The sequence below is a fragment of the Phoxinus phoxinus genome (genome assembly GCF_949152265.1).
Source record: "Phoxinus phoxinus genome assembly, chromosome: 17".
Classification (NCBI taxonomy): domain Eukaryota; kingdom Metazoa; phylum Chordata; class Actinopteri; order Cypriniformes; family Leuciscidae; genus Phoxinus; species Phoxinus phoxinus.
In genome coordinates, this window is record NC_136892.1 from 31,939,375 (window position 1) to 31,954,882 (window position 15,508).

At 43.7% G+C, this 15,508-nt stretch overlaps 1 protein-coding gene across 2 annotated transcripts in view; it reads left to right on the plus strand.

Moving 5' to 3' along the window:
- Positions 1-13,346, plus strand: part of LOC306984794 (uncharacterized protein) — a 73,639-nt gene extending 60,293 nt beyond the window's left edge. For both annotated transcript variants that reach the window (XM_079586496.1, XM_079586497.1), the window contains 5 exons: positions 4,309-4,404; positions 4,486-4,716; positions 4,825-4,847; positions 9,880-10,001; positions 10,149-13,346. In XM_079586496.1, the coding sequence (XP_079442622.1) occupies positions 4,309-4,404; positions 4,486-4,716; positions 4,825-4,847; positions 9,880-10,001; positions 10,149-11,152 (1,476 nt within the window). In that variant the 3' untranslated portion in view covers positions 11,153-13,346. The remainder of the gene's footprint in view (positions 1-4,308; positions 4,405-4,485; positions 4,717-4,824; positions 4,848-9,879; positions 10,002-10,148) is intronic.
- The last annotated feature ends 2,162 nt before the right edge of the window (positions 13,347-15,508 follow it).

Consider the following 15,508-nt stretch of genomic DNA (forward strand, 5'->3'; position numbering starts at 1 on the left):
TAGTTTATTATATTAGTTTGTCTACACCACTTTAGGCAAACAATAACATTTGAGAATGAAGCGAGAATGCGGTTTGAAAATAATGTTTTATGCAATGCACGCAGCGAGTCACTTCAGGAGGAGGCAACGCGTGCATTAATATTGCTAAACATTGACATAATGCACAGCGCGGCTGACTACGGCAGCTGGTTTAGTCCAAAAATGCGCAGTTATTTGGCAGTTGGGTCTATTCGAGGTCGGATCACGTTCTCACCACAAGCGAACCGCTCCAGAGTTCGTTTGAAAGCGTACCGAGACCACCTCTCCTAGGAGGTCTCGGTACGCTTGTTTGGTCCGCTTTTGGTGCGCACCCGAGTGCGATTGCTGCATTCTCACCTGCCCAAACGAACCGCACCAATTCGGAAAACGAACTCTAGTGCGATTCAACCGAACTAAACAAGGCAGGTGTGAAAGCACCCTTAAGCAATCTAAAATTGATTTAGCCTAATAACATGTCTGGATCTGTGAGTCCATCTTTTCCCTACATTACGACAACAAAAGCACTTGAACACAACACACTGGTAAATACCAGTTCACAAGTGGAAAATATAATCTTTTCCCTAGCATGTGAAGGCTCCATAACTCACAACCTTGATTTTTGGTAATTTGTAGTCAATAAATGCATTGATTTACAAAAATTATATAATACACTGACTTGTGAATTTACTATGTGTATGTAGTTACAGCAGTGTTGTTCTCTTTCATAGGTTCACTCAACGCTGCAGATAGCGCAGTGGGATATCCTCTGGATGTGCCGATTGCCTGAAGCCCTATAGAATCACGCCAATTCATTGGCTGATGGCGCTCGTGCAAGCTGGCTCCGCCCCTACGCTCTTACGTCGTAGCATGATAAACGCGTGCGCGCCATCATCTCCTCAGATTTCTCTGCCTTCACGAAGCTGTCACTTCTTGCCCTTCGTTCGGTTTTTCTGAGCCCAAAAATTCAAATTTCAACACAGCTTTCGTCTCGACACTTCAGCAACTGGTATAAGTGGAACTCCGTTCTCCTTACAGTGAAGTGTCATGGATTATCGACGCTGCTCTCCGCCATGCGTTCGTTTTATTTTGAACGACGACCCTCACAGTGGGTAAGTGTGTTAAATGTATGGGTTTTTCGCAAGCGCGTGAGGCTGTATTAGGATTGTCAAAATGTAAATTTTGTGACAATCTCCTTCTAAAAACCCTCCGCTCTAGACTCACGGTTTTTGAAAAGGAGTCATTCGTTTCCCCCCGTCGCGCTCCAGAGAGTGCTGAGGCCCCTCGTGGATCCGCGACCTGGGGCTCAGATGTTGAGCTCGAGGATATTGGGTACGAGCAGACGGGCCTCGCCCTTTCTCTCCCGAGCACGCACGTGGCGCGGTCGAATTCGCGCATGATTATTTATGCCCCAGCCCGGGAGCCCGCCAATCGGTTTCTTTCGGTTTGGATGACGTGATTTACACTGCAGCTTCCGACTCCGAGGATTTTGGGCCTGCTTTGACTGATGACGTTATCCAAACGCCTAGCGGCCAGAGCACGCGGCCTACACGGAGCTTATTGACGTTCTTTCGCGCACTACAGTGAAGCTCTCTATAGACTGGCCTGATGAGCCCCGCGAGTCTCAATCATCCAAACTCGACGAGAGGTTCCTGAGTGGCCCTAATTCTAGGCCAGAGCGAAGAAAACTGCCCTTTTTCAGTGGTCTGCATCATGAGATCTCCAGATCCTGGAAGCAGCCTTTCTCTGCACGCCTAATTAATGCAGCAGCCGCTGACTTCACCAACCTCGTTGGTTTTGTGGAGCAGGGTTATTCCGTTATTCCGCTATTCCAGCGGTCGAGGACACACTGGCTAGCCACCTTGCCCCGTCGTCTGCACCATCCTGGAAGTCGCGTCCCCTCCTTCCTTCCAAAGCTTGTAGAATTACTTCCTCCCTTATTGGGAAGTCTTACATGGCGGCTGGTCAGGCAGGCATGGCTCTGCATACCGTGGCCATCCTTCAAGCCTACCAAGCGGACGTCTTGAAGGACATGGATGAAGGAGATGGACTGACGCCCGAAGCTGTCAAAGAGCTTTGCAAAGCCACAGATCTGGCCCTAAGAGCCACCAAACACACTGCTCGGGCTGTGGGTCGCTCTATGGCGGGCTCAGTCCTGACCCGCAGGTCAGAAGAAGGAGAGCCTCACCAGATCTACGAGGTTGGGACAGACCGCGCAAGCGTTTCTGCCCTCCTCCAACCGGCTCTCCTCCTGCAACCCTTTGACCTTCGCCACCCAGTGTGCTTCGAAGTGCAGGTCCTGTTTTAGTCTCTCCACCCAGTCCGGCGCAAGAGGAAGGGGACGCAACTTGCTTTCCCCCCTCACTCCCGGTGCACGTTACACCCGCCAATCGCTTCCTCGGAGGCACAGTTTGTCTTCCTCTGGAGCAGGCGGACCCAGTTACTCCTATCCAGGCGGTGGTACCCCCAGTACGTGTCAGGACGCCAAGCGCTCTCCTCCACGGTCAACCACGCCGCCCCATGGGAATCAGCGCGACACCCTACCTCAGGTATGTCCCTTGCACTGCAACACTCCTCTCCCTCTATCACATTTCTTTCTAGAATGGGAGCGTTTACCAGGGGTATCGCCTTGGATCCTTCGCACAGTTCGGCTTGGCTACACGCTTCAGTTTTATCACAACCCCCCGTGCTTCAACGGGGTCTTTCTTACTGTAGTCAACAGCGCCGCTCAGGCTTCTGTAGTACATCAAGAGATTTCATCCCTTCTGCTGAAGGGGGCGATAGAGGATCTACAGCCGTTACTTCCTGGTCCCGAAGAAGGGAGACGCTGCGTTAGCTGCCATGCTCCTCGCGCTGCCGACAGTTTTTCTTTTCGGCAGAGAAATCTGAGGAGATGATGGCTCGCGCGCGTTTATCATGCTACGACATAAGAGCGTCGGGCGGAGCCAGCTTGCACGAGCTCCATCAGCCAATGAATTGGCGTGATTCTATAGGGCTTCAGGCAATCGGCACATCCAGAGGATATCCCACTGCGCTATCCGCAGCATCTCGTTCCCTATTCAGAGAACATAGGTTACGCAAGTAACCAGAGACGTTTTTAAAGGATAAAAATCTGCTAATATTTTAGGATTAGTGTGGTCCAGCCTGCGCCTTGTTTACATATTTCAGGCTAATGTTACCTTGGTTAAAGACATTGTTGTAGTTGTTTTAAAGTATTTTAATGTTCTTAAACTTGAATGTTTCAAGGGCAATCACGTCATATTCACTAGTTTCACAAGGACAGGAGACCTGCAGGTGTCAGGTGATGGTCTTAAACTATTTAAACCCCAGTGCTCCTTGTCGAGTCTTGTCCTTCTGGGATGTAATGTTTGTTGAGCGCATTCTGTTCCTGGTTCTCTGTTCTTCGTGTTTGATTTTTTTATTTTTATTCTGTTAAGCAAAAATTCACTGTTTTGGATCCAGCTCTCCTTCATTTTTGAGTTCTCTCTACATTATAGATAATGAGTAAATGATTTCTGCATTACACCAATAAGAATTTGAGAGATAAATAAGCTTAACTGACATGAAAAAAAATCCTTTAAAAAAAGTCTTATTTCTTTAGTGTGACGTAGAGGCAGAGACAGTCGGATCCATTTGCAGATATTTATTAAAGGAGATGACAAACTGAGAACAAACAGACAGAAACTCAAAAGATGTCAAGGGCAATCCAGAATCGAAGTCAAACATAATGCAGGAAGAGAGTGCCCTCCAGTGGCTCATGCGGGCACTCCAGCCGCTGATTGTCACATAACCCCCCCTCTAAGTAGCGGCTTCCAGACGCTCCTAAGAGCTCCAGGGGGAGGTCAACGGGAGATGGGATGGAGGGCCAGGTCCGTGGAGAGGCTGGGGACCTGGAGACAGGAGCAAGACCCGGGACCACGGAGAAGCACGCTCCGCAGGCAGCCAAGGCGGGGCATGCTTGGCAGGAAACCAGGCCAGGGCATAACAGACAGGAGAACAGGGCGGAGCACACTGAACACGGGAACGGGGTAGAACACACTTAACTGGGCTAGCCGGGACCAGTAATCCAGGAAGCTCAGACGTAGGCAGTAGAGCAAAGGTCCATGTAGATGCCGCCCCCATGGCCCTCTCAGGGTACCTGCAGGCAAAGGTCCATGTAGACGCCGCCCTCATGGCCCTCTCAGGGTACCTACTGCCCCCCCCCCCCCCCCCCCCGACCAAGGGCAAGTCAAAAAGGGCACAAAATTTTTTTTTTATTAACTCAACAATAGACACTATTTTTGTTTCTTCCAGGAGATACTCAAAGCTTCACTGGAACGTTTACAGGAGGAACTGAGAACATCTGTGAATCGTGAACAGAATCTGTGTAAAACTGCTGAAGATATTAAGGTTTGAAATAAACAATGTGATTAATGCAATTCTGGAAGTGTAGATGTAGAGTTTGGCCAATATGGTTGTCTCTAATTTCAGGTTCACGCTCAAGGCATAGAGACTCAGATTAAAGATGAGTTTAAGGAACTTCGCCAGTTTCTAGATGATGAAGAAGCGGCCAGAATTACAGCGCTGAGAGAGGAAGAGGAGAAGAGGAGTCAGAGCATGAAGGAGAGGATTGAGGAGACGAGTAAACAGATTTCATCTCTCACAATCACAATCAGAGACATCGAGGAGCAGATGAAGGCTGAAGATGTTTCATTCCTGCAGGTGTCAATTCATCTGCATTATTCTCCAATTATATGAATGTCAATTTCAGAGATTAAAGCCAAACTCAGTTTTGCTGAATAATTTGCATTTCTTTATTTTTCTTTACAGAACTTTGAGGCCACATTGCAAAGGTTTGTGTTTGTCTCTGTGCTTCTGAACTCAAATCATCACTCTTAGAAGAAAAGCTTTTATGGAATATTAAAGGGTTCCGTCAGACGCTTCATATATAGAACCTTTTAGAGCTTCCAATCATTTTATTGATTTAGTTTGAATTAACCCATTCATTCAAGTAATTACATTTTATGAATTTAACAGCTTGTAATCTTTATCACTAAAGAACTAAATAACTGATTAAACATGAAAGTAACTGTCGTGATATGAGGCAAGACACGGGTCGTGGTCTTCATTAAAGTGAGTTTTATTTGGCTACAGCACGGAGGATCGTAAACCATCCGTTGGGCTCAACCCATAACACAAAATACAGTCCCCCTCGTGGTTAGCATCCCCCAAACTACGGTAGCTGAACATGGACAAAAGCCAATCTCACAACATATCCCTTTTTTGGAAGTTAGCAATAACAAGATCCCAAACATCTGCATTTTGCAATATTAATTAAATCTTACATTTTCTTAAACAATATAACAAAAATAAATGCAACAACTTTATCAACTTTTTTTTTCTTTTCTTTTTCAAATCTTTGTAAATCGTCTCAGAACGGTGCAGGACGTCACAGGGGTAGACTGCCCTCAGTCCTGGAAGTGGTTATTTTGCCCTTTTGAACATCATCAGTCTTGTAACCTAAGAGGCACCTTTATCTCAGGACCCCTGGAAGTTCTTCTCACAGGAGTAGCTGGTGGAAGGGGAGACCGTGAGGAAGGGCTTGCTGGTAGCTGGCTCACTGGTGATTCCGGCGGCAGAGTTATATCTGTCGATGGGGTACCGCTGTCCTGCTGAGATGCTGTAGGCGGAGCACATTGCTGTTCCGCAGGAGGTTCGGTTTAAGGAACAGTCTGGAGGTGACGCCTGTTCCGACGGGTCACGTTCCCATTGGCCATCTCCACGAGGTAGGATCTCGGCTCCTTGGACTTACTGATGACCCTGGCAGGTGTTGTCCATCCCTTCTCCCCATCAAGCTTCACTCTAACAGTTTGACCTGGGTGAAGTTAGGGAGCATGCGTGCCGAATGCCTGCTGTTGTAGTAGAATCTGTATGAATTTTGTGCTGTTGCGTCCTTCATGTAGACTTGATCCGGGCTGAATGGACGTGGCAGCAATGTTTTTTCTAGGACCGGAACAGTAGTACGGATTTGTCTACCAGTCATGAGTTGTGCTGGACTTTCACCTGTTGCTGCGATTGGTGTAAAGCGGTAACCTATAAGGGCTAAGCAGGGCTCCGGCTGTTTGAGGATGTACTTGGCAGTCTGAACAGCCCTTTCTGCAGCTCCGTTCGACTGTGGATAATGTGGGCTGGAGGTAATATGAGTGAAACCATACCTCTGTTTGAAATCTTGGAACTCTGCTGATGTGAACTGTGTCTTGTTGTCACTGACCAGTTCTAGCGGGATGCCACATCTCACAAAAATGTGCTTGAGCTTGTTAATAACCTGCTTGCTGGTAATGGATGACAGGGAAGCCATCGCAATGTCTCTAGAGAAGTAATCGACAGCGACAAGAAAAGTCTTACCCTCCAACTCGAACAGGTCAACAGCAATCCTTTGCACTGGGCAGAGGAGTGGTTACCAGTGGTTCACTTCTTTGTGTAGGTTTGTGCTCTCTGCAAAAGTCACATAATTTCACTTTGTTTGTGATCTGTGCTCTGATGTTTGTCCACCAAACTGTCAACTTGGCTTGCTCCCGACAATTGGTGAGGCCCTGGTGACCTTCGTGCAGTTGGTCCAGGACCCCCGCTCTGAGTACTGCTGGAACTACTATGCGGTCGTGGTATATGACCAGACTGTCCGACTCTGATAAGTGACTTCTGGCTGCATAGTATCCACGCAGTGGTGAGCCCTCTGCCATTTTGCGAGGCCACCCTTTTCTGATGAATGTGATTACTTTTTGAAGTTCAGCATCGCTTTGTGTGACTCTGCGAATTTCCTCGAGCTTGGGTGACTTGATTGGTTTGCTAGCCACCATAGTGTTCACATATGCCTTTACTTGCATTTCTGTTTCGGGCACATAACTGTCTTTCAGTGGATGTCTAGAGAGTGTATCTGTGACAACTAGCTGCTTACCGGGAACATGTTCAGCAGTGACATTGAATCGCATAAGCAGTCTCTGACATCGTTGTGGCGTTTTGTCCAGATCGTATGAGTTGATCAATGGCACCAGTGGCTTGTGGTCTGTTTGTAAACGGACCCGGCCCATACCTTGGATGTAGCGGGCGAAACGTTCGCAAGCCCAGACAGATGCCAGACACTCCTTTTCGATCTGCGAATACCTATTCTCCGCATCAGTGAGTGTGCGCAAGCAAAAGGCAACGGGCCGCAACTCTCCATCATGGTCCTGCAACAGGGCAGCACCCAGGCCATAACTGCTGGCGTCGGCATTGACCACTGTTGGTTTGTTGGCGTCGTAATAACAAAAGGCTGGTGCAGCCATGAGCATTGCTTTTGCGTTGTTAAATGCTTGCTCCTGAGGCTCCCCCCAAACCCACGCAGTCTCCTTCTTGAGCAGGTTAGTAAGTGGATGCAACACTGTAGACAGGCCTGGCAGGAATTTTCCAACATAGTTAACCAGTCCGAGCACCTGCCGCAGCTGCTCCACGTTGGAGGGGCTGGACATCTGAGCGATAGCCTCCACTTTGCTCTCATCAGGCTTCACACCATCCGCGCTAACGATGTGTCCAAAGAACTGCAGTTCAGTCTTTCCAAAGTGACACTTGGCCCTGTTGAGCTTGAGACCGGATGCCTTAACCGTCCACAACACCGCGTCGAGATGGCGGTCATGCTCCTCTTTTGTAGATCCATAAACCAGGATATCATCCATCACAACGACAGTCCCTTGTAGGCCTTTTAGCAGGTCGGTCATCAGCCGCTGGAAAATCTCAGGCGCCAATGTAATGCCAAATGGCAGACGCTTGAAGCAAAACCGGCCCATTGGGGTAATGAAGGTTGTCAGTCTTTGGCAGCTGGGGTCCAATGGAATTTGCCAGAACCCGCGAGAGGCATCCAGAGTGGAGAAAACCTTGGTTCCTGCCAGCTTAGGTGTTATATCATCCAGTGTGGGCAAAATGTAACGTTCTCGCTTCACTCCCTTGTTCAAGCATTTCAAATCCACACACACTCTGACCTCGTCCTTGTTGCGTTTTGGAGCGGGCACCATTGGGGCACACCAGTCTGTCGGCTCTGTAACTTCCTCAATGATCTCGAGGCTCAGCATACGCTTTAGCTCTTTCTCCACTTTTGGAAGGAGCGGAAAACGAACTCTGCGTGGCGTGTTGACGCTGAATGGAACTGCTTCATCAGTCAGCTCGATCTTAACAGGCTCACAGTTCAGTAGTCCTATTTCCCCGAACACATCGCTTGTTGAGTCACTAGTGATAGCATTGACTCTTGCTACCAGCCCCATGCGCTTTGCCACTGCTTTGCCCAACAAGTCCTTTTATGACCGTAATCCAGTATTGGTATTTCTGACCTTCGTATGTAGTGATGGCAAGAAACTTACCCATGCATCGGACTTTCCCGCCTGGGCTGTACACTGTTAGCCTGGACTTGTTCAGTTTGGGTTTTTGATGTAGTTTGCTGAAAGTCTCCTCAGTCATAACGGTGGTATCAGCACCTGTGTCGATTTTAAAATCCACCGGACTGCCATTCACAGTAGCTCTACATCCCAGTCAGTATCCGGGTTTGACTCCTCAATGATGTTTGGCTTTGACTTTGTGGTTGCTCTCAGGAATAGTTCTCCAATAAAAAATAAATCCTCGTCTGAATCCATAACGGCCTGTGCTACGACTTCTTTCAGCATCTTAGATTTACACACGGCCTCGAAATGTCTGATTTTATTTCACTTTCTGCACCTTTTGTTACGGGCTGGACAGCTTTACTTTTTATCATGCATCCTGTTGCATCTCTGACAGTTCAGTTTATTCTCCCTGTATTTCTGTCCTTGTCCCTGCCGTGGTTTATCATAACTCCTCCTTGTGCTATTGTACTGTTTCTGTCTCACCTCATTCACTGCATTTTCCACACGCTCTGCACTTTGTTGTTTCACTTGTTCACTTTGCCGTGCAAGCTGGATGGCTCTCTCCAGCGTCTGGTCCGCCTCTAGCTGGAGTTTTTGCGAAACCTCTTTGTCCATTATTCCGATGACGATCCGGTCCCGGATCTGCTCGTCCTTCCCCACCCCGAACTCGCAGTGCTGCGCGAGCTCGTACAGGCTCCGCACGAAAGCTTCAACTGTCTCACCGGCCCTTTGGCTCCGCTTATGAAAACAGGCGCGATCGTGGATGACAGTACGGAGGATCGTAAACCATCCGTTGGGCTCAACCCATAACACAAAATACAGTCCCCCTCATGGTTAGCATCCCCCAAACTACGGTAGCTTAACATGGACAAAAGCCAATCTCACAACAGTAACATTTCTCCATCTTGGTTTAAAGGGTTCTTTAAAATTGAGTCAAGAATCATTGTTACATTTGCCAGCTGGAGTACCCAAGATCTCCACCAGAGGGCATTGCCTCCTCACGTCTCCTTTGCTTTCTTATCATGAACTACACTTCCCATAATCCATTGCCTGGACTCATTATGGTCTGATCACTACCACCTTTGTGTAATTTACTCGTTTGTGTTTGCCTTTATAAACTGTGTTTTCACTCATTCTTTGCAAAGTCTTGTTTGTTACACGGCACTTCTGAGCCATTGTGTCCTGGTTTCCCGCGTCTCAGGCTACGTTTACATGACAACGATATGCTTAAAACTGAGAAGTTTTTCCATTGAGTTTTCCACATATAGACGACACCATTGTCAAAACGATCCCCATTCACACGGATCTGCGAAAACGACTAAATACACTGTATTCTTCTGCCAGACCATTAGATGGTGATGAAACACTATAGATGAAACACGCAATACGAATGTGCATGACTTCATCATCTTTAGAGATTCACGTTTTTGCAGTTTACACGGAGACTGACGGACTCACTGACCCTTGAATGTTGTTTCAGAGCCCAATATATTCCAGATCCAGATCCAGACCTCAGTCCAAGTGTGCCGATTGATTTCACAAATCACCTGACCAACCTGAAGCCCAACGTCTTACAGAAGATGCAGGACAATGCTGGTAAACGTGAGTATGACAGACGCAGCAATGATTTCTGTGGTTATTTGTTAATGTGTGTGTGTGTGTGTGTGTGTGTGTGTGTGTGTGTGTGTGTGTGTGTGTGTGTGTGTGTGTGTGTGTGTATATGATTGTGTATCTGTTCTCTCTCTTCAGCTTCAGCTTCAGCTTCAGCTTTGGCTTCAGCGTTCACTCAGTTCAGCATCAATCGTTCTCATTCTTTATCTCATCACTTATTTGACGATGCTGATGATGCAGATTATGCTGATGATGCAAATTATGCAGATGATGGAAATGATGCAGATTATGCTGATGATGCAGATGATGGAAATGATGCAGATTATGCTGATGATGCAGATGATGGAAATGATGCAGATTATGCTGATGATGCAGATGATGCTGATGTTGTAGATGATGCAGATTTTGCAGATGATGGAAATGTTGCAGATTTTGCAGATGATGTAAATGATGCAGATTTTGCAGATGATGTAAATGATGCAGATGTTGCAGATTTTGCAGATGATGGAAATGTTGCAGATTTTGCAGATGATGGAAATGATGCAGATTATGCTGATGATGCAGATTATGCTGATGATGCAGATTATGCTGATGATGCAGATGATGCTGATGTTGTAGATGATGCAGATTTTGCAGATGATGGAAATGTTGCAGATTTTGCAGATGATGTAAATGATGCAGATTTTGCAGATTTTGCAGATGATGTAAATGATGCAGATGTTGCAGATTTTGCAGATGATGTAAATGATGCAGATGTTGCAGATTTTGCAGATTTTGCAGATGATGGAAATGATGCAGATTATGCAGATGATGTAAATGATGCAGATGTTGCAGATGATGCAGATTTTGCAGATGATGTAAATGATGCAGATGTTGCAGATTTTGCAGATGATGGAAATGATGCAGATTATGCAGATTTTGCAGATGATGGAAATGATGTAGATGTTGCAGATTTTGCAGATGATGCAGATGTTGCAGATTATGCAGATTTTGCAGATGTTGCAGATTATGCAGATTTTGCAGATGATGGAAATGATGCAGATGTTGCAGATTATGCAGATGTTGCAGATTATGCAGATTTTGCAGATGATGGAAATGATGCAGATGTTGCAGATTTTGCAGATTATGCAGATTTTGAATAAGCATTTTCTTATCCAAAAGATATTTGTAATTTGGCTTTTATCCATCTTATTATATGTTAACAATAAAGAAACAAAAAAGTAATTTTTTCTTTGTTTGTATTTTTCATTTATTTGATCCACATCCAGACCTTTTCTCCTTAATTTGCTTTTTAATCTGTAATTATTCTATAATGCTATATTTGTTCATGCAATTTTCTATGTATTCTTTTCTTTAATAAATTCAATTGGAAAGATATTCTTAATATAGATAAAAACGTCTCAATAGTAAACATATAGACTAGATGTGTATTTTGATTTAAATATATTTGCATATTTACTCTATTATGATGAACATCAGATCAGATAAGTCAAGTCATCTTCATTTATATAGCGCTTTTAACAATGTAGATTGTTTCAAAGCAGCTTTACATTGATAATGGGAAATAAATGACAGTAACAGGATTGGTTTTGGCTTTACAGCAGCTCTAGAATAAAGTTATTGTCCAGCTAAAGTTAGATTTGATTGATTGACTTCCGTTGCAAAGATCATTAGTTATTAACTTAGGGGCCGCTAACACGACACCGTTCTCACAGAAAACCCTTAATGTGATCCGGCCGCTCATTTGCATGACAACAGCTTTGTGCGAGCATTCATTTAAAAAAAAAAAAACACATTATCATCTTTGCGTAAACTTCAAAAACGCAAATCTGTGAAAGCGCATGCGTATTACATGTTTAGTCTATATGTATGTGTAACAGGGTTAAAAAGAACATTTGATTTAAAGAGTATTATATGTGAATTTCATAAAATAAGGCATTTGGCTGTATACATTGGTGTTAGAAGGCTTCCCTCCTGTGGCTAATAATGGTACTGCAGATATTGTATTTTGTCGCTCTTCTCTTGCCGTACCGCAGCAGATTCAAGTGTTGATGCTGTGGGCAAGGCCGGACTTACCATTGGGCTTGACTGGGCTCAAGCCCATGGGCCCCGCTCAATAGGGGGCCCCGCCCTTTTACGTTTGATTTTTTTCAATAATATATCCAGGGTGCGATTTGCCGGGGGGGATGCGTGGGATTTCCCCCTTTCTGGTCAATGTATCCCTGCCTCTGCTTAATTATTTGTATCCCCGGTGGGGATAAATTTATCCCCCCCTCAAAGTGATCATAGTGCTACTAGTGGCGAGACGGATCACAAAACTTATCACGGATCCGTGGTTTGATTAAAGTCAATTTTATTTTAAAATGATTACTCACTCACTCTTGAGCGTCTGGCGCGAGTGATTTCAATGTTAAGTCAATGTAACGCGCGTCTAGAGGTCCTGCGGCGCGGTGTTTAGCGCGGCGCGGTAGACGCGAGCCTCATTCGCGCATCCAGTTTGCGCGAATGAGGCGAATTGCTAACACAGATCATGTCTTTTCTATCATTTCACTGTAGCTCAGCATCGCGATCAGTGTTGTGCCAGTTCATACTTAAAAAGAACTAGCTCAAAGTTCAGTTCACACAGATGATAATGAACTAGTTCATGTCATAGTTCTTTTTTTTTTTTAAATGAACTAAGTTCACATATCTAAAAATGAACTAGTTCACGTTCATTTGTTAAATTATTTTAACAAAGATGTAGGCTATTATTAATAATAATGTTATTTCAACACAATATCTCGTTATTTCGAAATAATGTGTGCGTGCATCTGTAAATCCGGTGACGCGTGTATTGATTTTTATTAATAAACAAGTGTTTTCTCTAAAAGTGTCGACTCGGCTGCAAAGATGAAGTTGACGATCGCCATCTCCGTGTGAACGCGCTTATAGAAAGAAATGCACATAAATAAGCCTAATAATGGATTATCAGAGAGTAGCCTTTTTCTTTTTTCGTTTTGAATTATTTCGTTTAAAGACATTTCAAGCTTTGTGTATTTGATGTATTTGTCATGTCTGTGTGAGGCATACACTGAGTTTCGTTAAGTTAGGATGTGCTCTAGTTCACGTGCAATGCAAGTGAGCGCGCGGGCGCCTCCGTTAGGCTATATTTGTTTCGTCGGCCTATTCATTAAATACAGGCAATTGGTTGATGAAAAATTGATTAAAATTAAGATACAATTTATACAAAACGAAATTCACTTTAAAGAAAGGCTTTCTATAACAACTTCAACTTCAACGGTCAAAATCAATGTCTCATATTCCGCACCCTATCTCGGTCGTGCTGTTCACTTTTCATAAATCAAATGGAAATCAATGAAAAAAAAAAAAAAAGGTATAATATTATAACAAATATGAAACGCGCTTTTTTAATGGCTACAACAGTATAGTAGGCCTACATATCCTACTCTCTATTTGTAGCCTACACATTTCTGCACATTAATTTAATTCTGAATTTTGCACACACAAGCTGAAAGGCATTTGTTCAAATCAAGTTCACGGATAATTGTGCGGGCATTTATAAGCCTAATCATTATGATACTAAAATCCTAACAAATAGGCGATGCTATGTACAAAAAATCAGATGAGCCCATAATATGAACGGTTAAGCATTTTCCTCCCATAGAAAACCATTAGGCTATAAGAACGCTTAATGTGGCTTAATGCAGATTAGAATGTCCCCTTATGTCGAAATAACGAGATATCGATACTAGGCTACTGTGTCCACCGTGGTCTCCTTTTTGATCAGCGGAAACGATTTTTGCTTGTTTGGGATCTGACTGTCCAGATTTGAAAAAGTTAAGCAAACTTTTTCAAGCTTCAATCAGTGGTCATATAAATAAATTAGCACGGTTTTTACATGTAACACTGTATACTGTACCATGTCACCTTTTGAAAGTAGCTTTGCACTTCAAATAACGATTGGATCGATTATATTGTTACGCCACCAGATGGCGACAAATTACTTTTAAAAAACATTTGTGATTGAATCGTTCATTCAGGAGATTCGTTCAAAGATGCTGATTCATCTATGAAACAATTGTATTTGATTGAGGAATTAAATCATTCATTCAAACTTAAGTTTTTTTAATAAATAATTCAGATTAATGAAACATTTTTGTAGACTTCAGCAATTAAGATAAATTGTTATTTTTTTAGTTGTTTGTTCAGAATCGTGATCTCTAGTTTTATTCTCAGTTTATTCAGAATTGTGTTGCTCTAATACATAGCTTGTGTATCATTTTGTTCTATTTAAAGTAATGTATAGACGGTAGGGCCCGAAAGTGACTCAAGCCCAGGGGCCCCCACCACCCTAAGTCCTGCCCTGGCTGTGGGTATGTATGGCTTTTCATGCTCTGACGCATTAACAAATTAATTGTGAAAATGATACGTTTCAAGTGAATCTTTTCGACGCAATATATTTCATACATGTATGTGAACAGATAGATAATGGATTTAGCACTTTAACACGGTTGTTGAGAGTGTTATAATATGTATTGAATTTCCATGTGCGTCACACGTGCGAGCACGGATTCATTTCTCGTGACGATTGCATCTGTCTTAACTATCTGACGATTATTTGTATTATGAGTCGAGTGAATGTGTCATTTCTATCTTTCTAGTGCATATGAATATCTGCAGTCTGTCAGCCAATGTAAATTGTTTTTCTTCTTGTTGTTTCCATAAAAAAAGGTATGTTGTTTTCGTGTTTATTGTTATAATGTCGACAAATGTTATTTATATTACTGATGTTGTCTGCAATTATTCTGTACATTTACACTGGTGTACTTAACATAATACTTATAATATTAGTTATTCGCATTGTATATCATTACTATGTGTTTAATGTGAATAATACAAATTAATGGTGGCAGCAGATTCAAGTGTCGATGCTGTGGTGCATATGAATATCTGCAGTCTGTCAGCCAATGTAAATTGTCTTTCTTCTTGTTGTTTCCATAAAAAAAGATAAATTGAAGCTGAACCCCGTTTGTGAGTGTGTCCTTCCACATCCGTTACACTGGTGCCGTGACTCCGTGGATCCCTTGATCAGCTTGATGCAGATCGACCGTGATTGCTGTGTGCAGATCGAGTTCATCGGTGGATCGAGTCTTCGTTGCTGTGAGCAGGTCAAGTTCGTCAGAAGGGTCAAGTGAAGTCTTCAATGCTTTGGATGCGGACAGTATACACATACTCACACACTGTCATTGGGACTGTACATTAGTTTATTACATACACAACGCATGGACACATGGAATGTAGTTCTGATTTGACTGTCATCGCGATCAAGATATAATTTCAAGTAGTGAGCTTTCTCATAATCAATATCGTTGATATTTTAAGTGTTTTACTTTTTTAATTTTTTTATTTTTCTCATGCACAATTTTTTATTTCATTATGGCTGAGAAACCTGAATATGATGGTGATCTGGATGCATCATGTTATGGTAACATGGGTTT